At 40.8% G+C, this 23,330-nt stretch overlaps 1 protein-coding gene across 1 annotated transcript in view; it reads left to right on the forward strand.

The window, feature by feature from the left end:
* The first annotated feature begins 1,384 nt into the window (after nucleotides 1–1,384).
* nadkb (NAD kinase b) overlaps nucleotides 1,385–23,330 on the forward strand; it is a 47,325-nt gene continuing 25,379 nt past the window's right edge. Inside the window, 6 exon segments of the mRNA XM_051953433.1 lie at nucleotides 1,385–1,532; nucleotides 3,069–3,362; nucleotides 3,463–3,546; nucleotides 7,671–7,800; nucleotides 10,049–10,157; nucleotides 11,911–11,996. Coding sequence (XP_051809393.1) covers nucleotides 3,070–3,362; nucleotides 3,463–3,546; nucleotides 7,671–7,800; nucleotides 10,049–10,157; nucleotides 11,911–11,996 — 702 coding nt within the window. The 5' untranslated portion in view covers nucleotides 1,385–1,532; nucleotide 3,069.

A 23,330-nucleotide genomic window follows, 5' to 3' on the forward strand; every position in this document is an offset into this window, starting at 1 on the left:
AAAGACAAAGGAAGTGATCTTAGATTTCTGCAGATCCAAACCCCCTTTTCAGCCAGTGAACACTTGTGGCGTGGACATCGAGGTGGTGACATCGTATAAATATTTAGGTGTCCACCTTGATAATAAGTTGGACTGGTCAAAAAAAATAGACTTCATCTACAAAAAGGTCCAGAACCAACTGTTTTGCCTCAGAAGACTTCGATCATTAGACATCTGCAGTAAGATGCTGCAGATATTTTATCAGTCCGTGGTAGCAAGTGTCTTGTTTTATGCTGCAGTCTGCTGGGGAGGCAGTATAAAAAGCAAAGATGCAAGGCATCTGAACAAACTGATTAAAAAAGCTGGCTCTGTGGTTGGAATCAGATTGAGCACATTGGAGAGGTGGAGAGACGTGCACTGAGCAAGATGGAGGCCATTCTGACAAACATGGATCATCCACTATGAAGTGGATGATCCATGTTTGCCTCAATGAACAACAAAACATTGGTGGTGGACGGCTCCTATCCCTGCGCTGCAGGACAGAAAGAAGTGTGACTGTGTGTGACAGCTCAACTGTGTGATGTGTAGATAAGGATTCAATGTGACCAGCTGTAAGATCCTGACCAGGACAGATTTTTTTTTCTTACTGTCAAGGATAACTGTAAAGGATAACATCAAATTAAAAATATTTATTAACTGGTGTCCATGGGAGCAAATATCACCACATCACTGCATTATCTTACATGCTCTGTGCTGCGCTTTATAACCAGTTTGATTTATCAGTTGAAATAGGTTTAAAGGACTAATTCAGTTCATACAATGCAGTTTTCTGCTTACCCCTACATTGTAATTGAAATGTTTCTAGAGCATCAAAAACAAGATGATTGCAAAAGAAATAATTTCTTTATTATATTACGCTGTTTGTCTTTTTTGTTAGGATAATAGAGATACTCAGCACATACAGCCGAAACTATCCGAATTATAATATTGCATGTAAGTTGTAAATTGGAATTTTTGATCACAGTTATTTGGTTAAAAGGAATTTCCCAAAGACATATCTTTGCTTTCACAATAAATATAAAGTTAATAGACAATCATTAGCGTTTTTTAGACTATCACTTTTTGGCACATCTGGTTACATTCATTATTGCTGTGATTAATAGCATTATTCTAAGCTGTTGGTCACTTTATTTTCATGCAAATTTCAGTTTGTAGCTTAATAGATGTAAAATTGAAGTGCAGAGTGATGATTAGTTCACATTCTATAGTTCAATGCTGTACTGCCACTGCGTTCATCTTGCTGTGTGTAGGTGTAGTTCTGTATATGACCAGCAGGGAAAACATAGCGCTGTATATTTAACTCAACACTGCACATGCGCAGAGAGCCGCTCAAGGTGCACCCACAACGTCACTTCCGCCCTGGTTTTATAATGTTTGTGTTTTAACGCTTTGAGGGAAGCTTTACTCTGTAAACAGACGTTTAGTAGCATCGAAAGACACACGAGCCTTCGTGAACTAGTATCGATATGAACTAATTGCTTGTTTGTGACAAAGTAAGCCTTCATTTCGTTCAGTTTCGCGGTGGTTCATACGAGTTTACTAGTTTGCTATTGCTAGATAACGTTAGCTGTCCATAAATCAGCAGTTATTAAGACTGAGAGTGAGAACCGATACTTCTGGCAGTTAGTCAGCTGTGTTAGTCTCTGAGTGCTGCTTTACTATCTGTAGTGTGTCATAAACACAATGTTATCGTACTCCATCAAGCACTCTAGTATCTGGGGTGAATGTCACGTTAAATATAGAATTATAGACCTTATTGTTTGTTTGATGTATTTTATTAGTTTGGTAGTTAAGGTCATGTTGGAATATGATAGTACAACAGCATAAATAAATCAACGTAGTGCTGTAAGACTATAAGAAACTACTACTAATCTACTTTAATGATAAAAGAATCTATTTCTATTCAGTTAAACCTGAAGTTAGTTCTGAGAATCCGTTTGCCCCAATTGGTAGGACAATAAGCAGCATATATATGTATGTATGTATGTATGTATGTATGTATGTATGTATGTATGTGTGTGTGTGTGTGTGTGTATGAAGAGTTTATTTGCAAAAACAGATAACTCCGTTTTGATAAATTTTCAGAAAACTTTTTTTAATTGTTTACTTGAGATAATATCAATCAAACTGAAGTTGAGTGGATTTGACTCAGTAGAAAAATACATGACAAAATAGAAAAAAAATTGTTAGCCTTATTATTTTATCTCAAGTAAACAATAAAAAATGAGTTTTCTGAAAATTTATACAACGGAGTTACCTGTTTTTGCAAATGAACTCTTCATATATATATGTGTATATATATATATGTATAGAGAGAGAGAGAGAGAGAGAGAGAGAGAGAGAGATAGAAAATTGATTAGTAATTTTTCAAGCCAAAAAAATAATGATTTGCTGCCTTGTCATATAGGAGAAAACCTTTCTGAAACAGTGATCACCTTGTTTTTAATGTTTCATATACCAAATTTTAATAGGTAAAATGAAAAAAGTGTTTACATTAATCAGTCATTGTGGTGCTTTATATATTTACTCATTTGACATACTACCCACTCATTGTACTTTTCATTAGTGACACTACTGTGTTACTTATTGAGTAACCCTTGAAATTGTCACTTTTTTGGGCCTCTTAAGTTAGGGATGCAGCAGACAGTCATTTTTAATTCTCTATTTAAATGAGTAGCCATTTTGTCTATAAAATGTATAAAAACTGTTGAAATGCCTAGCATATTTCATGAAGTCCTAAGATGATGTCTTCACATTGCTTGTGTTGTATGATCAGCAGTTCATAATCCAAAAACATGGAACTTACAATTTAAAACTGTGAATCTCAGATCCTCTTATTTGAGAAGCTAGAGCAAAGAAATGTTTGGCTCTTTAGACTTGTAGATAATTATTCTACTGTCAGAGCAGTGGGCATTTACTTTCAGTTCATCAATTTCTTAAGCAATTTCCATAGAATCATCTCATAGATAACTTCATTTTATTTAAATTGTCAAACTATTAACAGATGTTTTTATGTTACTTCCTTGCAGAATGGAGAATTCAGAGACAAGTCCATCACTGAGGCCCTTGGCAGTGTCAGACAGAGGCACGGTGCAATCCTCGGGCTCCACTTGTCAGCTGTCAGAATCAACCAGGTCCTCAAAGCACAGGGAGCACCCGTCCAAGTCACCAAGGAGACGGCGGGAGGGGAAGAGGTCGCAGCGACGGGGGGATGGTCATGAACAGCTGCTGTGGGAGATGGAGCGGCGGAGGTTGCCAGGCCAACACGAGCACTTGGAGCCCTCTGGTTCGGCAAGCGACACAGCGGAAAGTTCTCCTAAGAGGTTTGCGCTACAGGTTGTCAGCTGGTCTGCAATGACAGTGGCTCTGCTGCTTGGGACATGAGGTGATATTGTCTTGACTCCTCTTTTTTGCTCCTCACAGAAGAGCCCACTTTCTACATGGGCCGTATCCAGCCACTCACTTCGGACCCAAAGCCTGTATTCTTCCCAACCCAACTTCAGTCATGTAAGCATGAGGGTGCTGAATGATTCGAACTTCGTGTGTGCAAAGTTTTTGTCAGGACATTGACACAGAATAGTTTGTGTAACTGTTTGAGGTAAGATAAAGTGAGGATGTTGTGGTTGGATGTTACATGAGATGGGAAGGCTTACAGAGTAGCCTACAGTGCTTATTGTTACTTGGTTTCACACTGTCTCCTTGGACTGAAGCTGAAAACATACATCGCCAAAATTATCAGCCCAATACCTGTCGTCCGCCACGCAAAGGAGAGAGGCAAATGGTAAAGAAAGAATGATAATTGTTCAGCTTGGTGTTTTTTGGAATTTGACCCTCAGCCATAGAACGTTACTTCAAAGTGTCATTTCAGTTAATGAATGACTTGGCTGTTTGCAGAACGTCAAATAATCTTCATTTCATTCAAAAGACATGGGATCAGTGAGGGATTTGACTTCATGTGAAGTGTGTGAAAGATCCAAAGGAAACAAAACGAAACTCCCGAGGACTGTACTACGAAGCGATAATAGTGGGTCAGCGAGGTATGTTGGGCCTAAAGTCAGAGGTTTCAGTGCAAGGATGGTGGCTTGCAGGTTCTGTTCAGAGCTTCCGATTTAAATCGGCTAAAAGAAGCGTCTCCCTTTAACCAAAGTGTTAACTGATGATTATTTATAGGCGATACAGATTCTCAACTGACGGAATGTATTGTAACTGCAAACATGTTGGTCTGTGCGTTACGAATGAATTAAACCGTAGAGTTACAGTATCGCGCACTGTATGTATCGTGTTGTCATTGGAACCCAGCATGCATTGAGTTGGTGATGGAGAAATCGCATAAATATGTTTTTTTATATATAGAACATAATTAGAGCATTGATTCGTTTATTAGTATTTATTACGGAGAATATTCAATCAGTAACATTAGTTTCACTTTGATTTGGTCACAAATTAAAGTGATATCCTTCATTATGAGGCAGTGTCGAACCTAAATGCAATTCACTACAATATCGTGTTTAAATATGTGAAGTTAAAAATGTAATAACTTATCGTGCAGCTGTCAGTTATCAATAATCATCTAAATTGACTGGTAAAATAAATACATTAACGCACATTTAACAGTTTTCGACCAGCATTCCTGCTTTACATAATTTCCAGTCGTATCGCATTTTACTGTCATAAATTTTTATGTTCGCCATTGTTCTCTATTAAAACAAGCTGCTGACTGATGCAGGTGAACACGATCGGTTCATTTTGTGCAGAAGAAGTTAAGTGATGCGTTAAATGCCTACTTTTGTGTGAACACGGACGGAGTTTAAAGCAAAAAGCCTGAATTGTAAAAGAAAGTTGATAACCTTCTTCGTAATACCTGTCAACTCTGAGAAGAGTTTTAGTTTTTGTCGAGCCGACTTACCTATATCAAACTGGCCTCGTAGTTCAGCCCTCAGGTACCATGTGATTAGCTAACAGATAGCTCTTTTCGGTCTGTTGTGTGTTTTATAGTTTTCTATGGACAGGCAGAGTTGTTTCAAGCTGATACATCTATGTACAGTGCCTTGTGAAAGTATTCGGCCCCCTTGAACTTCTCAAACTTTCGCCACATTTCAGGCTTCAAACATAAAGATATAAAATTGTAATTTTTTGTCAAGAATCAACAAGTGGGACACAATCGTGAAGTGGAACGAAATTTATTGGATATTTTAAACTTTTTTAACAAATAAAAAACTGAAAAGTGGGGCGTGCAATATTATTCGCCCCCCTTGCATTAATACTTCGTAGCGCCACCTTTTGCTGCAATTACAGCTGCAAGTCGCTTGGGGTATGTCTCTATCAGTTTTGCACATCGAGAGACTGAAATTCTTGCCCATTCTTCCTTGCAAAACAGCTCGAGCTCAATGAGGTTGGATGGAAAGCGTTTGTGAACAGCAGTCTTCAGCTCTGCCCACAGATTCTTGATTGGATTCAGGTCTGGACTTTGACTTGGCCATTCTAACACCTGGATACGTTTATTTGTGAACCATTCCATTGTAGATTTGGCTTTATGTTTTGGATAATTGTCCTGTTGGAAGATAAATCTCCGTCCCAGTCTCAGGTCTTTTGCAGACTCCAACAGGTTTTCTTCCAGAATGGTCCTGTATTTGGCTCCATTCATCTTACCATCAGTTTTAACCATCTTCCCTGTCCCTGCTGAAGAAAAGCAGGCCCAAACCATGAGGCTGCCACCACCATGTTTGACAGTGGGGATGGTGTGTTCAGGGTGATGAGCTGTGTTGCTTTTACGCCAAACATATTGTTTTGCATTGTGGCCAAAAAGTTCCATTTTGGTTTCATCTGACCAGAGCACCTTCTTCCACATGTTTGGTGTGTCTCCCAGGTGGCTTGTGGCAAACTTTAAACGAGACTTTTTATGGATATCTTTGAGAGATGGCTTTCTCCTTGCTACTCTTCCATAAAGGCTAGATTTGTGCAGTGTACGACTGATTGTTGTCCTATGGACAGACTCTCCCACCTCAGCTGTAGATCTCTGCAGTTCATCCAGAGTGATCATGGGCCTCTTGGCTGCATCTCTGATCAGTCTTCTCCTTGTTGGAGGTGAAAGTTTAGAGGGACAGCCGGGTCTTGGTAGATTTGCAGTGGTCTGATACTCCTTCCATTTCAATATGATTGCTTGCACAGTGCTCCTTGAGATGTTTAAAGCTTGGGAAATCTTTTTGTATCCAAATCCAGCTTTAAACTTCTCCACAACAGTATCTGGGTGTGCCTGGTGTGTTCCTTGGTCTTCATGATGCTCTCTGCACTTTAAACAGAACCCTGAGAATATCACAGAGCAGGTGCATTTATACGGAGACTTGAATACACACAGGTGGATTCTATTTATCATCATCAGTCATTTAGGACAACATTGGATCATTCAGAGATCCTCACTGAACTTCTGGAGTGAGTTTGCTGCACTGAAAGTAAAGGGGCCGAATAATATTGCACACCCCACTTTTCAGTTTTTTATTTGTTAAAAAAGTATAAAATATCCAATAAATTTCATTCCACTTCACGATTGTGTCCCAATTGTTGTTGATTCGTGACAAAAAATTAAAATTTTAAATCTTTATGTTTGAAGCCTGAAATGTGGCGAAAGGTTGAAAAGTTCAAGGGGGCCGAATACTTTCGCAAGGCACTGTATATTTAGTAGACCCTCCAGAAAAACGCGGGCAAAAATCCTTGATTCCGCGGGCTAAAATCCTTGATTACGCGAACAAATATGCTGGGTTTTTATGCCATTTTATGTGGGGAAATTGTGGAAAGTTGTAAAGTATGTGAATAGTTGTGAAATATGCAAAAAGATGCGAAATATGTAAGAATTTGGAAAAAAAGGTGATTCTTCTCCTACATCCTGTTACTAGGACACACACATCCCTTCCTGAGGTTAAAACAGTTTCCTATTCATTTTTTAAGAAATTGTAATTGGCGTTTAACCACACACACGCATGCACACCCCGGTGCGCTCCTTCACTCACATACACCCACTCACACAGCGCACTCACACAGCACACTCCCTGGAGAAGTCGTGGAGAAGTGCTGTAACACGGTTGACTTTCTTCGGTGCTCCAGAATGATGTTGCACAGGATGCAAAAACGTTTCCCCCCACTTTTGTGCAGTAAATCTGGGTACTGTTTTCCCCGGTCTCTGGCTGAAATATTCGTAGGTAAATGTGATCTTTGAGCATTCGCCATTCTTGTTTTTCGTCTCTGAGCGCCGCGCTCCCCATCAGCTCGTGATTCTAGTGTGTGTGTGAATGCGCGAACTGATGATGTCAGGCTGGGCATCACATAAAAACTCACTCACAACTCCATTTATATTGGTTATATTTTTCTCATTTTATGCAGGAATTGTGAAATCAAGCGGGACCCGCATATTTCTCTTTTTTTCGTGGAAATGTGAGATTCTTGCTGGAATTATGCGCTGTTTTGCGGGGAATATGCGGCCTTTTGGAAAAAAATTGACCCCCGCATAATCAGCGCCATTTGCTGATTAATGCGGGAATTCATGCGATCGCATAATCGCGTTTTTCTGGAGGGTCTAATTTAGGTCTTAGACTGTTTTTTTTAAAAATTGTATAATTGTGTCTATATCTGTGTCTCAGGCACATCCAGGACCCAGCCAGCCAGAGGCTCACTTGGAATAAACCTCCAGTCAATGTGCTCATCATTAGGAAAATCAGAGATGAAAGCCTGGTTGAACCTTTCAAAGAGCTCTGCAGATTTCTAGTAGAGGTACAGGACACAGCAATTGATGGATTGTATTGTTGAGCACGTATGTTTTATAGTATCACCGTATTATGATACTAACCTGTGATTAACAAGGCAAATTTTGACAATACAAACACAGATCCACTGTTTGAAACTGATGTATCACAGATACAACTGATGTTGTACATCACAAGACATTGCTTGTAAGTAGGGCTGCAACTAACAACGCGTTGACGAGTTGTCTGAGCGCGATACGTCGTCAAAAGCGGAAGTGAGCGCGCAATGCAACAGAAATCACCTTCCCACCGGAGCGCGGAACACGGACGGACGTCGGCGCTGCATCGTGCATGTTTTATGTATGCACGATGCAGCGCGGACGTCTGCGTTTAGATACAGCTGTATAGTAAACGCTGACATCCATGTTTACGATATAACGTGGACATCCACGCTGCATCGTGCATACATAATACATGCACGATGCAGTGCCGACGTCCGCCTGTGTTCCGCGCTCTGGTCGGAAGGTGGTTTCTGTTGCATTGCGCGCTCACTTCCGCTTTTGATGACGTATCGCGCTCAGACAACTCGTCGACGCGTCGTTAGTTGCAGCCCTAATTGTAAGAGGCCTGTGCAGTTGCATTTATGTTTATGTGCTTCTGACACTGTAAACACAAAAGGTCTAGTTCATCTGCTCTTTATGACATAAACAAAATGTCAGCCACCTTAGGTTTACAGGTTTATGGCTTTTTAGGTGTCCGCACCTTAAGGAACAGAAACAGACTGCGGTTTCGGAAAGAAGATTTTTGGATGTAAATTTTGCGTACTCTTATACCCAATGATTTAGAAATTTCTTTTGATATACAGGGAAAAATTGAGTGTGAGTTTTCTGTTTTATTGAGCTGCTACAGTATAGACTGTCCATTGGTTGTTAGGACTTGTTGACAAATCAGTGTAGTGCAGATATAAGTAACGGACATTTAGTTGTGATCTGATATCTAACGAATCTGCACACTACTTGCATGGCTCGCCTGAGATCTCGTGTGTGAAGTCATGCAGAAGTCTATGTGTACTTGTGCTTGTACTTGTACTTCAGCTTATTTTATGAACCACCACTTACAATGTTTTGCTTCATTTGCAATATAAATATGGTTTTTAAATACAGTGCTTAACACATTTATAATACAACATGTCATAAAAATGAGAAAACACAAATATTTTTGAAATCTGTCAAAAATTAGTTTCAAAATAAAACTGTATTGTTACTTATTAGGCAAATAACAAACTGGAAAAACTAAATAGTTATTCACATATATTAACCAAAAATGTTAATATTTTTATGACTTCCTTTGGCCCTGATAACAGTTTGCGTTCTTGCTGCCATTGTTTTTATGTACTTTTCCACAATCTCTTTTGTTATTGAGTTTCAGATAATTTCTAGCTGTTCCCAGAGGCTTGCTTTGCATGAAACTTTTTTGTGATCTATTTTTGAATTCAATAAATCCCAGATCTGTTCAATAGGATTCAAGTATGGACATGGCCAGTTCATCAGTTTCATTACTCTATACTCATTTTTTGTGCTTTACTACTTTTTTCTGCTTTTTTGTATATTTGTTAAGCACTCTACATATTTGCGTTTAAAATATAGATTGAGCATCCTGATTTTCTGTTTCTCTGTCTTAATGAAAGATGTACGCATGTTTTACTTACAGGTTTAAAGATATTCCTGATGTATAGAAGCTTTTCGAAGCATAAGAAAATTTTAGCATCAGAGAGGAATCTTTTCTTTGCATGCAGAGAACATTTTCCATCTTGAATAAACCACCACTCCAAGATGGATGATTTCAGTTCCGATTTTGTCTTTGGTGGATAGTAAACAAACCCATGATCCTGCTACAAAATATGTCAAGGTACTGAGCATATACTGAAAAATATGTGGTACTGAGGAGCAACAAATCTTAACAAAACAGTTCCAAGAAATCCGTCAGACGTGGGGGAAAGCTGTAGTCTGGTTTCAAGCTATTATGACACCTTTTTCCCACATGTTTCCTAAACAAGCTGTACTTTGGGAAGTCAGACTTTCAGAAATGGCCAACAGACCCACATATTTGTGGTCCGTACACACAATCCTGTCATATATACTTTTTAATTCACGTTTTTACAAGTTATTCAGATTTTTTTTGTTTGGCAGATGAGCAACTTTATTTTGAAAAACATACTTTTGAGGTATCTGTGTACATTTTTCCTATTGTCAGTAAAGCCTGTGTTTGTGTATCAGGAAAAACAGATGATGGTGTACGTGGAGCGCAGGGTTGCAGATGATGCTACGCTGTCAAAGGATGAGGCCTTCGGCTCCATCCGCAATCAGCTCTGCACCTTCAGAGAGGGTGAGACTCTAGCTTGCTCTACATTAAGAATATAAACCTTAATGCTGACACAAAGATGTATTTCAGGAAAAATGAAGAAGTTTCACCAGTAAAGTACAAATATTAAAGATACCAAATGTTTTAATTTTTATATGTATTGTTAATTTCTAAACGATATTTTAATGCTGTGTGTTTCTGCTGTTACATAGCTTAAACATGTCTATATAAAATAGTGGTGTGCAGTGCTCCTCCTGATGAAATGATGATGAAATGATGATTATGAAATTAAGCATAGGATTCAGTGGCTTGTTATGGTAGCATTTCATGACTTCCCTCTTTAGAGGGTGTGCTTTGGTTTTTACCATTTTATGGCCATTACAGTATTGGCAAAGAAGACTCTACAAGTTTAAAATATTGATAGAGAAAGAAAATGTTCATTTTACCCTGTTCAGAATTTAAAAAAAATTTATCCACATTGTTATTTATGTGTATTTATTTCCAACATTTTGGTTGATTAGGGGGCTGCTCAGCGGCGTAGTGGTTAGCACTTTCGCCTTGCAGCAAGAAGATCCCTGGTTCGAATCCCGGGGTGGGCCTGGGATCTTTCTGCAGGGAGTTTGCATGTTCTCCCTGAGCATGCGTGGGTTTTCTCCGGGCACTCCGGCTTCCTCCCACAGTCCAAAAATATGCTGAGGTTAATTGAGTACTCTAAATTGCCCGTAGGTGTGAATGCGAGTGTGATTGTTTGTCTGTATATGTAGCCCTGTGACAGACTGGCGACCTGTCCAGGGTGTCCCCTGCCTTCGCCCGAGTCAGCTGGGATAGGCTCCAGCACCCCCCGCAACCCTAATGAGGATAAAGCGGTGTATAGAGGATGGATGGTTGATTAGGATGGAAGCATTGCAGTTTTCACGTATTTGTAAATAAATAAGCTGAACTTTGAAATCATTTATTCTTTGTGTTATGGGTTCCATTCAAGTACATTAGAAAAGGTGACAGTAATGAGGATATTATTTTCTTGTCCCCAATTCTCAAAGTAAAGTCGAAATAGTGTAGTTCTGTATTTGAACTAAGTTGCCCAGGAAGATATGGTAAATGGTTGTATTTATATAGCGCTTTTATCCAAAGCGCTTTACATGATACGTCACATTCACCCATTCACACACTGATGGCGGAAGCTGCCATGCAAGGCGCTAACCACAACCCACCAGGAGCAATTAGGGGTTTGGTGTCTTGTCAGGGACACCTCGACCTGAGCTCGATGGGCCGAGGATCGAACCGGCAACCTTCCAGTTACAAGACAGCCACTCTACCCACTGAGCCATGCCGCCCTTGGAAGAAAGAAATGGTATCAGAAACAGTATTTTGAGTTAAAATGTACTTAAGAGCCGCATAAATTTACTCAAAACTTCAATTCACATTAAAATATCATAGTATTTTCTTATCGTGTATCATTGACCTTTAAGATAAGCACATGTATTCAGTGTAAAGCTGCTTTTGAAGAACAGATTAAACAACTGGGTGGCTGTCTGAGAAAAGACATGACATATCTGTGCCAATATTGTGTTTTGGAGTGAATGAATCACTGACCACATGTGGGTGACTGCTTCCTCAAAAATGTCAAAAGTTGGCCAAGCCATCCTTTGCTCCCACGAACAGCTTTTATGAAATTTTACTCATTTTGTTTCAGTAATACAGGAAAAAAAAAATTGCTCTGATGTAACAGCGTGAAAGTAGCAATATGGTAAATTAAGCTGTGATTTTGTGACTTCAGGCTATGATGATATTTCTGACTGCATCGACCTCATCATCTGTCTGGGCGGGGATGGAACTTTGCTGTACGCCTCCTCTCTGTTCCAGGTATTGTCATTTATTTATTTATTTTTGGATCATTTAAGTTATTGAACTTCATGACTACAGTATATAGTAGATTAGTAGTTGAGCTGCATTATATTACAGTAGTTATTTTTTATTAGATTAAATAAAATTCACTCCTCAAATCTTTCTTCTTGGATACTAACAGTGTCAGATTCGTACTAATGTATCTGAACAAATTAGAACAACATTCGAGTTAAAAAAATTATTTAAAAAGGTGAACTTTCATATATTTTGCATTCATTACATGTAAAGTGAAATATTTCAAACTTTTTTGTTTCAATTTTGGTGACTATGGCCTGTACGTCATATCGATACTGCAGCCTTGAGGATCGGCCGATACCGATCCGATACTGATCCGATACCAATATGATTCTTTTTGTCATTCTAAAAGTTGTTAATAATACATGGATGTAATTAGTATGATACTGACATCTAAAAACACCACGTTCATTGTACAACACCTGTTCTGGTCCCCTAAAGAAAGAAGGAAAACGTGACAAGTTATGTGTAACTGCTGTGGCTTTATTAAAACTAAAAGCTCACATTGCTTTTTTTTCATCAATATCTTTATTGAGTTTTCAAAATGTAGAGAACAAGATAAAAAAAAGTCAACAAAGTGACAAATGAGACAATGTGTAGACTCACAGGTCCTTGTTGAATGGGGACATTCGATGAAACAGAAATACACTGCTCAAAAAAATTAAAGGAACACTTTTTAATCTAAGTATTGCATCAAATCAGTCAAACATGTGGGATACTGATCTGGTCAAGTAAGTAACAGAGGAGGTTTTTAGTCAGTTTCAGCTGCTTTGGTGTTCATGAAATTAACAACAGGTGCACTAGAGGGGTAACAATGAGACAACCCCCAAAACAGGATTGGTTTTACACATGCAGGTCACTGACATTTTATTCCCTTCTTGTGCTTTCTGACAGTTTTTCAATAGTTTTGCATTTGGCTAGGGTCACTGTCACTACTGATAGCATGAGGCGATACCTGGACCCTACAGAGGTTAGAGAGGCAGCCTAACTCCTCCACAATGGCACATCAATACGTGCAATGGTGATTTTAGGGGGTGGCCTGGGGTGGCCGGGGCCACCCCTGAAATCTCATTGGCCACCCCTGCGGCCACCCCAGATCTGATAGGTAGTTGGTCACATGGGCGTAACGGACGCGGGGTACGCATGGGACATGTCCCCCGCACTTTCCACATCTGCCCCCTCTGTCCCCCGCACTTTTTTCAGCCGTTACAACAGCTAAACCCGTTATGAGCATCCAGTAACGTGTTTTCCCGAGCCGTCTTTGAATGCACCATGAGCGCATGCTAACGCAGGTGTTCCACAGGAGACGTGCTGCTGTGCTGAGCAGTGCTGAACGTGCGTCTGGAGTAATGTTTAGCAAACCAGCCAGAGCCAGCAAGAAGCAAAAAACTTTACACAGTTCTTTCCAAACAAACCGTGTAAGTTGTGTGACCTTGTTGGATGTAAACAATGTTAGACTTGTTAGCTAAATGATGACAAGGTAAAACGTGGCAATATATCAATATGTTAAGCTAGTTAACAATAATTTAAATGCTGTTGCCTCCGTTACATTACTGCTAATTAATTTATTCTTGGAATAAACCCAGTCCTCTTTCATTTCTGGGCAGAAGATGTGCTCACAATTGCTCTCCATGTATTTAAGTCTTTTGGTCCCAAAAGAGGAGAGTCAGGGAGGAGAAAAAAAGAATAGGCTATCTATGGTATAAAAGTGGTTAAATTTACAACTATTTTTACTGCTTCTCTTTCAAATTCTATCTCAGAATTTTGATTTTCAGATTTTTTAAATGATTATTTCCATAACAAAGAGCAGAGTCAGGCAGGAGATGGACCAGAGGCGGCGGCCAGCAGTAATATTGACCATGCAGGGTCTGCAGAGGTGAAAAAATATATAAGTGGCTGAGAAAAAAATATGTATCTATGGGTTAAAGTGATTTTGAGGTTAAATTCTACTGCCATTTTTACTCTTCCTAATGCTATTTCAGAATTTTTCTTACCACATTTTTAATGTTTATTGCCATAACCGAAAGAGCAGAGTCAGGGAGGAGATGGATCAGAGGCCAGCAGCAGGGACAAGGATGTAGGGTCTTTACAGGTAAGGAGAGATTATAACTTCCTGAAAATATGATATCTATTGCAGGGAGAAACCAGGCAGTACTGATCATTTCATGTTCAGTGTTTGGCACCTTTGGCTACTCGTCCAGTAGATGTTCAAGGGACATTGTTGTCAACTCAACTAGAGTTTGGCCACTAAAACTTTAGATTTTATAGTTTAAAGTTTTATACTTTATAGTTTAAAGAACTAGCCTAGTTGGTCCCCTGGTATTGTACTGTGGCTGTTAGGGATTATGTGGTTCTTTAGCCACTAAGGACGGTGCAATTAAATGTAAGAGAATGATAAATCGCTCTGAAAAATTTGTCCCCCTCACTTCTGAGATGGTGGTTACGCCCATGGTTGGTCAAGTTCGTCAACACGAATAACAGATATTCTGTCAATCAATGATAGAAACATCACACGTGTAGCTACTATGCAAGGTGCTCGGATATTTTTTTACAATGCTGGTTTTGCCACTCAACCCTTAGATGCCGGACTTCTGTTCAGCCTATGGATGCTCTAATGAGCGCTGTAAGGAAACAAGAGCTCGTGGGGTTACTTTTCACATGTAAGATGTATGTAAGGAATAATATATTGTTAGCAGGTTGTCATAGCTAGAGTGAAATAAACGCCGAGAAGATGGATAGAACCCCATCAGCTCCGTGTCTGGCTTCTACCCATGATCTAACCAGCTCTCTACATCATCCTGTGTATTACACAGCTGCTTACCGGTGAAATAACTAATCTGAGACAATTTTTTGTTTAAAATTCGATGTTATGAATCTAGCGTTCCTAGCAACTTACTGCAGTAATTGGTACAAGATGACGCTTCAGTTAGTAAAGCAACAATACAGGTGACACAGTTGATGAGCTGATGACTGATAATGTTATTCTACAGGATGAGTTGAGAGCAGTTGAATTTTGCTAATCTAATCTAATTTGTGAAGAGATGAGGACTTTAATCCAAGGAAATGGCTCTTAGAAAATTTGTACCCTATCCTGAACATATTTTACTGATTTAGAGTAGTTAAAATAACCAGATATAATTGAGGACTGTAATAATGGGAAATGGAATTTAAAAATAAACCAGAATAGACACCTTTATTCAACACTTATGAGACAAGAAATCATGGGAGAAAGAGGGGATGTCACATGCAGCAAAGTACTGGGGTTTGAACTGTGGTCGGCTGCGTACATGGCATTAAACTCCGCTATGCCATAGCCACCCCACACTAGCTTTGTGTCCCATCAAGGCCACCCCGGTAAAAAAGTCCTGGATACGCCACTGAATACGTGCCATTACTAGAAGGTTTTCTGTGTTGCCCAGCACAGTCTCAAGAGCATGGAGGAGATTCCAGGAGACAGGCAGTTACTCGAGGAGAGCTGGACAGGGATGCAGAAGGTCCTCAACCCATCAGTAGGACAGCTATCTGCTCCTTTGTGCATGGAGGACCAGGGTGAGCACTGCTATAGCCCTACAAAATGACCTCCAGCAGGCTACTGGTGTGAATGTCTCTGACCAAACAATCAGAAACAGACTTCATGAGGAAGGTCTGAGGGTCCAATATCCTCTAGTGGGTCCTGTGCTCACTGCCTGACACCGTGGAGCTTGATTAGCATTTGCCATAGAACACAGGAAATGGCAGGTCTGCCAATGGTGCCCTTTGCTTTTCACAGATGAGAGCAGGTTCATTGTGAGCACGTCACAGACATGGAAAGGTCTGGAGAAGCCGTGGAGAACGTTATGCTGCCTGTAACATTGTTCAGCATGACTGGTTTGGTGGTGGGTCAGTGATGGTCTGAGGAGGCATATCCATGGAGGGACGCACAGACCTCTACAGGCTGGACAACGGCATTCTGACTGCCATTAGGTATTAGGATGAAATCCTTTGACCCATTGTCAGACCCTACACTGGTGCAATGGTCCTGAGTTCCTTGTGGTGCACGACAATGCCTGGCCTCATGTGGCAAGAGGATGCAGGCACTTCCTGAAGGATGAAGGAATTGACAGCATTGACTGGCCCCAATACTCACCTGACCTAAATCCAATAGAACGCCTTTGGAACATTATGTTTTGTTCCATCCGACACCATCAGGTTGCTCCTCAGACTGTCAAGGAGCTCAGTGATGCCCTGGTTCAGATCTGGGAGGAGATACCCCAGGACACCATCTGTCGTCTCATTCAGAGCTTGTCCCGGCATCGTTAGTCATGCATACAAGCACATGGAGGCCATACAAACTACTGAATACCATTTTGAGTTGCTGCCAACGACTTTCAGAAAATGGACCAGTCTGCCACATCAATTTTTCACTTTGATTTTGGAATGTCTTGAATTTAGCCCTCCTGGGGGTTGATAATTTTCATTTCCATCAAAAAATGTGGCATCTTTTCATTCCTAACACATTATCCAGTCCATATCAATGTAAATATCCAGTTTGTTTTTTCCCCGTATTGAAATATGATGTATTTTCAAAGTGTTCCTTTAATTTTTTTGAGCAGTGTATTAAAACCCTGTATTAGGTTTTCCCCTTTACTCACATTTGGTCACTCTAACAAGTCAGACAAAACTGAATCGAAAACAAACAAAACATGGCGACTAACAGAGTGCTTTCGTAAAGATATAAGTTCATGAGACCATTCAATTTTCCTTGCTGTACCATCAAGCGATTCTCGAATAAAGGAACAGAGTTTAGCAGAGGGTGTAATTATTCTGCTCCACATTCGTTCAACAAATGAGATAGATCTTTGTTTTTAGTATAGTGGATAAATCGACCCCATATTTTTTTTTCTTCCTTTTTGTCTGCATTTATTCTCATTGTTTAACTCCATGGAAGGCGTGTCAACACTTTATGAGATTAATGCATATTTTAGTCTTGCAGCCAAATATCTTATTATTTAGTGCATGCGTGTGACCATCACCAGCCCTCCCTGAAAGCTAAGCTGACACTCTTTATTACATTTCCCTGTTTAACCCTTTGCGCTTCAGTGCGTAGTAGGTGTACCGCCGGCGGTACACTTACTAATTTGCATAGGAATTTCAAGAATGTCCGATGGCTGCAAACGCGATTATACAGTTGGTATAAAATCCACGAATCGGTCGTTTTCAAGGAAATGCACCTCGCGATGCGCGTCCAATATTCCCTGTATTTTTCGTCATTTTTTTAATTTAAAAATAGAATATTAGCGATTTTTTGTACTGAAAACAGCTGGAATTGACTGCAGCTTAAAGGGTTAAGAGCCAGGGAGGGCAGTGCTCCACCTCAGTGGTGATGTGAGGGGAAACAAAGGGTGGACAGGACGAGAGGGGACGGACAGGGACAGGGACTAGCAAGCGGTGCTACTACATCTGAAGAATATCAGGTGTTGTGTTATTCCCAACTAATAATTACCCTTCAATAAGACAAACAAGCAAACACATACACAAGAGAACAGAAAACCAAACAAACAAACAATAAATAAATAAATGAATAATTTGCCAGACAGTACTGAACACCATAGTTGTGGGTGTCATGTTAGTATAGAGTGGAATAGGCCAGAAGATACCAGAGGAAGATACTAGAGAAAAGGAGAGAGGGTTTAGTGTGAGATTAGACTCTGGAGAGAGTCTCAGCACATTCCGGCGGGTCCCATCACTGCTTAACAGCGGAACTCAACAGGAGCTGGTGGGACCTGAGCAAACATGCACATGCAAGTGTGAAAGACCCCGAAGCCCAGAACAGCCATCACAGCAATGCAGTGCCAAGCCGACAGGGCACCCCCCCCACAGGCCGAGGAGCCACGGGGCAGCGCCCCCAGAGAGCAACCGGGGCCACCGTGTACCACACGAACCCCGAAGACAAGAGGGCGCAGCTACCGACACCCCCAGCATGCCAGAACCGACCCAGGCAGCCCGGGGCAAGAGGACCCACCCGCCACCCAAACCCCAACCCCGCCCACCCCAACCCCACCAAACCCCCGCACCCCACCACCCCACCCGCCCACACCCCACCCCCAGGGGGGCCGACGGCCCCAAGCAGCCAGGAAGCCAGACACAGGGGGCAGAGCGCCCCACCGAAGGGACGGCAACCAGCCCATCACCGGGCAGGCCGCCACAGGAGGCCGGCCAGAGGGAACCAGAGCCGGGACCCAATGCGACTCCAGAGGGCAAAAATGGACAGAGCGGTGGGGCCCGGCAACGCCAATGGGGGGGCACCCCGCATACCCACCCGCACCAGCCCCCGGGCGAGCACAGCACACCCAAGGCCCCCACATCCCGCGACGCGAACCAACCCCCCCACCAGGACAGAGCCACCACACACCACCAGCCTGCGCCACAGCCACAGCACCCACCGGGACAGCCAATCCAGAACCCGCAGCCCAGCAAGAGCCACCACACCAGCCGGGACCAGTCGGACACGCAGGAGAACCCCCACAGGCCACGGCCCCCCGGCCCCGGGGACCCCCAGCCACAGCAACACGGATGATGGTGCACCCCGCCGCTCCATAGCCGTATGGGGGGCCAGATCCCACCAGTGAGGCCATAACTGTGAAACCCACCCATTACTCTCCTATTAATACGTCTCCCGATCCCTAACGGGAAACATTATCCCAGCACCGTGATAGTGTAACCCTGAGTGTCATGTGGTGCATTAAAAGTGGGGAGGCTGGGGGGGCATCAGCCAACCCAGACCTACCCCCAAGGTGAGTGTGTGTGGTGCATTAAAAAAAAAGATTGGAGAGCAGGGGAGGCAGGCAAAAGGGTGATGATGGGGAGACAGGGCCGTATAGCCCTGAAACCTGAATAAAGCAAAGTTTTATGGTTAATACAGTGAAAACCTCGATAATGTCATGGCATTCCGACGTCAAAAAGTGGCAATGTTGAGCTGTGGAAGCAAAATGAATCTGAAAGGCAATGAGCCATGAGTTTCCTAACTTTTGATTTAAACCAGCTAGAAAAACGGGAGTTGGTTCAAGATGCATGTTGACATCTCACTATATCTTTTGTAAACACAGAATAACAAAATACATTTCTGAGACATGAGTTTTAGAAGTTCTGTGACTGGGCAAAGGAGAAAGTCTCTGCCAGCCTCTGCAGAGGTGAGGAGCAGGTCATTAGAATATTTATGACCCTGCTTATCTTGATGGCAGACAGGGATAGGAGCAGAAATCCAGCTGAGAGGACCCTTAGTTCATCAAAGCACTTTTCAGAGTTGCAAACAACAGTTCAGTTCCTTAAGAAGGTGTGAAAGTTCTGTTGGTGTGGACCACAAACATTTAAATGGTAATTAAATTTAAAGGTGTTAACAGTTCTCTGCAAAAAGGTCTGTATGTGAAGTTAGAAATACAGGAAAACATACAAATACAACAATACATGTGAGAGTCTGCAAAAGGGGGTTTTCTGGCCAGGTCACAGGTCCCCGTAAATGAATTTTACGAGGCTTTTGGTGGAAGTTACAGATGTCTCTGAAGCCATAAAAATCCACTTTGGCTCTTAGTCTGTTTGTTTAAGCTTTCTGAGAGGAGAGAATTTGTTTTTTCTGTGAGATGATGTTCCTGTGGAATGTTTTGGTCACTTAAACCTGGAGGTCTCACTACACCCCATATTTTTTGAAATGTCTTCTGTTTATTCTTGAGAATGTAAGAAATTTTCTTCAGTGGGAGGCAGGAAGACAGTTCTCTAAACCACATTGCAATACCCGGCTTACTTGTACTTTTCCATGTTAAGGCTATTGTCCTCTTTGCTTTTAAAAAACATATTTAAAAACATTCTTTCATGATGTTTCACATTATGCACAACTGGGTAAAGACCAAGTAGGAAGAGTTTGGGATCTCGCTGTAATCTGATTGAAATGATGTCTTGCACATTTAATCTAACCTCTTCCCAAAACTCCCTCACTCGTGGACACTGCCATAGGCAGTGAAAGATTGTGCCCTTATTTATACCACATCTATTGCAAGTGTCTGGAATGTTCACATTAAATTTGTTAATTTTTTCTGGAGTGGTATACACCCTCATCAGCCAGTTGTACTGTAGGAGTTTTAAGCGAGTATTACTTGTCCCTGTCTGAGCTGCCTTACATGCACTATGCATGTTAAGTCCTCCTGTAAATCAGATTTCCATGCATTAAACTTAGAGTCAGAAGACTCAGTTGAGGAGGCTTTCAATAAGTCAGAAAATTCAGAGATGATGTCCTTTCCAAAAGGATTTTTATAAGAGTTGTCTCCAATAGGGTCAGGGAAGGGCACAACCTGTATTGATTTTGATTTGCTCTAATGAAGCTCCTTAATTGGAGATATTTGAAAAAATGTTTACGAGGGATATTGTAGTTCCTAATCAGCTCTTTGAATGTTAAAATATTCCTATTATTACCATAAATGTCTTTTATTTGTTTCACCCCTCTGTCTGCCCACAGTATAAAACCTACATCCAATTTTCCTGGGGTGAAAAAATGATTACCCCAGATTGGGCTGAAACAGGAAAGGGGGGGCGAATCCTTTAGATATTTCCTCTACTTCCTGCCAGACCCTTATCATGTTTTGGACTATGGGGTTATCGGAGAACTTTGAGTTTTTTTAGGTTCATCTGAGTACAGATAAGTGGGGAGTGGAAGCAGTGTTTTCCGAGAGCGACCGCAGCCCGCGGAATCGCGGATTACCGCTCATCTGTCCGCAGGTTGCTGCCGAAGTCTAATCACTTGGTCCTTGTGTCATTTCTGACCGACCCTGAAAACTTAATTCAAATCCCTGAGTCCGTTTTGAGTGATGTGGGTAACAAGGAAATGATTCACACACGCTGATCGTCAAATAACTCCGCCGTGGCTCTCAGCAGCAAGACCGACACGCCCCGTCTCCCCCAGTTGTCCAACCACGGAGCGTGTTGCCCGGGGTCTCGTCCCGCTCAGGCGGTGGTCGACCCTCCGGACAACACGGACATTTCTCTCTACTCTTTGGTGGAATAATTAATCTAATTTGCCTCATTCTTTCAATACTCTAACGGATCTGGATGCAACAGTTTCCATCATGCTGATTTGTCTGGTCATTTCAGCCGTTCGGTAGCACTTTATAATAACTATACACTATTAAGCATTAGTTAAGCATTGGTTAAGCATAATTTCAGCATTAGTTAATCCTTAAATCCTCATGAACTCATCATGAATTCACCATTAGTAATGCATTACAAAGCATTAGTAAAGACAGTTTTAAATGTTCAACCAACACATTATTAAGCATTAGTTAAACATTAGTAAAGTGCTTAATTCATCGTTAACTCATCATTTGTAACTAATTAGTTATACGTGCATAATTAATCATGAATTCATGATCTGTATGACATTTATTATGCATTACTAAGCACTTAATAAATCCGGTTAAAAATGTTTTGTTGCTCATTGATAATCTCAGATGTTAATACTTTATAAAGGGTTAGCAACTGTGTTAGTATATGATTTACAAACACATATTCATCCTCAATGAATAACTTATTAATGCGGTTACTACTCATTAGTTAAGTATATTCCGTGAGCCCATCTAAAGTGAGGACTATCTATGCTTTATAAAGCATTTATAAAGGACACAGAAGCAAAGATATACAAAGTGTCAGTTTTATTGGTCCCAAACAATACAAGCTCTTTTAGTAAAACAAATATACTGTTTTCAAATATTGCAAGATAACACTAGATAATTTCTGCAACCTGTTTGCCTCTACGATCAGCTGCCATCTCTCCAGCGTGATATGGCTCTCTCTCCGACTTCCGCATTTCAGAAAAATTAAAAAAAACCCGCGCGGTCTCACTCTCCAGAACCGTGGAGGAGGCTGGGACTTGTAGGACTCTGGGACTCTGGGATTTTGGAGCATGCGCACTAGCATTTTTGACGGTAAGAGCATGCGCAGTAGCGTCCTACACGTCCCAGATTCCTACAAGTCCCAGCCTCCTCCGCGGTTCTGGAGAGCGAGACCGCGCGTTTTTTTTTTAAATTTTTCTGAAATGCGGAAGTCGGAGAGAGAGCCATATCACGCTGGGGAGATGGCAGCTGATCGTAGAGGCAAACAGGTTGCAGAAATTATCTAGTGTTATCTTGCAATATTTGAAAACGGTATATTTGTTTTACTGTAAAGCACTTTGTGCACTTCAAGGGCACACCATTGAAATGCACTGGCGGAATCCCAGAATCAGGCAGCCACTTACCTCTGGTGTGTGTGTGCCCTGAAGAGATAGTTCACCAGTTTACTTGAAATGTTAAGGATTGCAAAGTGTGTATTTAAAAGAGCTTGTATTTTATTTTTCTATTTTATACGATCACAGACTGTTGTTATTTGAAGATGTTTGTCAAGTTTACTTGAAATTTTATAGATTGTATTTGTTTAAAGTGTGTATTTAAAAGAGCTTGTATTGTTTGGGACCAATAAAACTGACACTTTGTATATCTTTGCTTCTGTGTCCTTTATAAATGCTTTATAAAGCATAGATAGTCCTCACTTTAGATGGGCTCACGGAATATACTTAACTAATGAGTAGTAACCGCATTAATAAGTTATTCATTGAGGATGAATATGTGTTTGTAAATCATATACTAACACAGTTCCTAACCCTTTATAAAGTATTAACATCTGAGATTATCAATGAGCAACAAAACATTTTTAACCGGATTTATTAAGTGCTTAGTAATGCATAATAAATGTCATACAGATCATGAATTCATGATTAATTATGCACGTATAACTAATTAGTTACAAATGATGAGTTAACGATAAATTAAGCACTTTACTAATGTTTAACTAATGCTTAATAATGTGTTGGTTGAACATTTAAAACTGTCTTTACTAATGCTTTGTAATGCATTACTAATGGTGAATTCATGATGAGTTCATGAGGATTTAAGGATTAACTAATGCTGAAATTATGCTTAACCAATGCTTAACTAATGCTTAATAGTGTATAGTTATTATAAAGTGCTACCAGCCGTTCTAATATGTTTCGTGATTCTTTTTTTAAAAATTGTGTATCAATCGATGATTTTCTTTTTCTTTTTTGTATTCCACCACAATATTGCACGGTTGTAAAACAGTTTAGCTCCGCTTTGGTGAAGAACATCAGTGAATTAATTGTTTATCATGGTCTTCAGCAGTAATTTTTATTGGTAAATGAGAGACATTAGTATCGCACGTCTGCATCTTCAAACCATACACAGGAAGTGAATTCGGTGA

The sequence above is a fragment of the Acanthochromis polyacanthus genome, chromosome 9, assembly GCF_021347895.1.
Source record: "Acanthochromis polyacanthus isolate Apoly-LR-REF ecotype Palm Island chromosome 9, KAUST_Apoly_ChrSc, whole genome shotgun sequence".
Taxonomy (NCBI): Eukaryota; Metazoa; Chordata; class Actinopteri; family Pomacentridae; genus Acanthochromis; species Acanthochromis polyacanthus.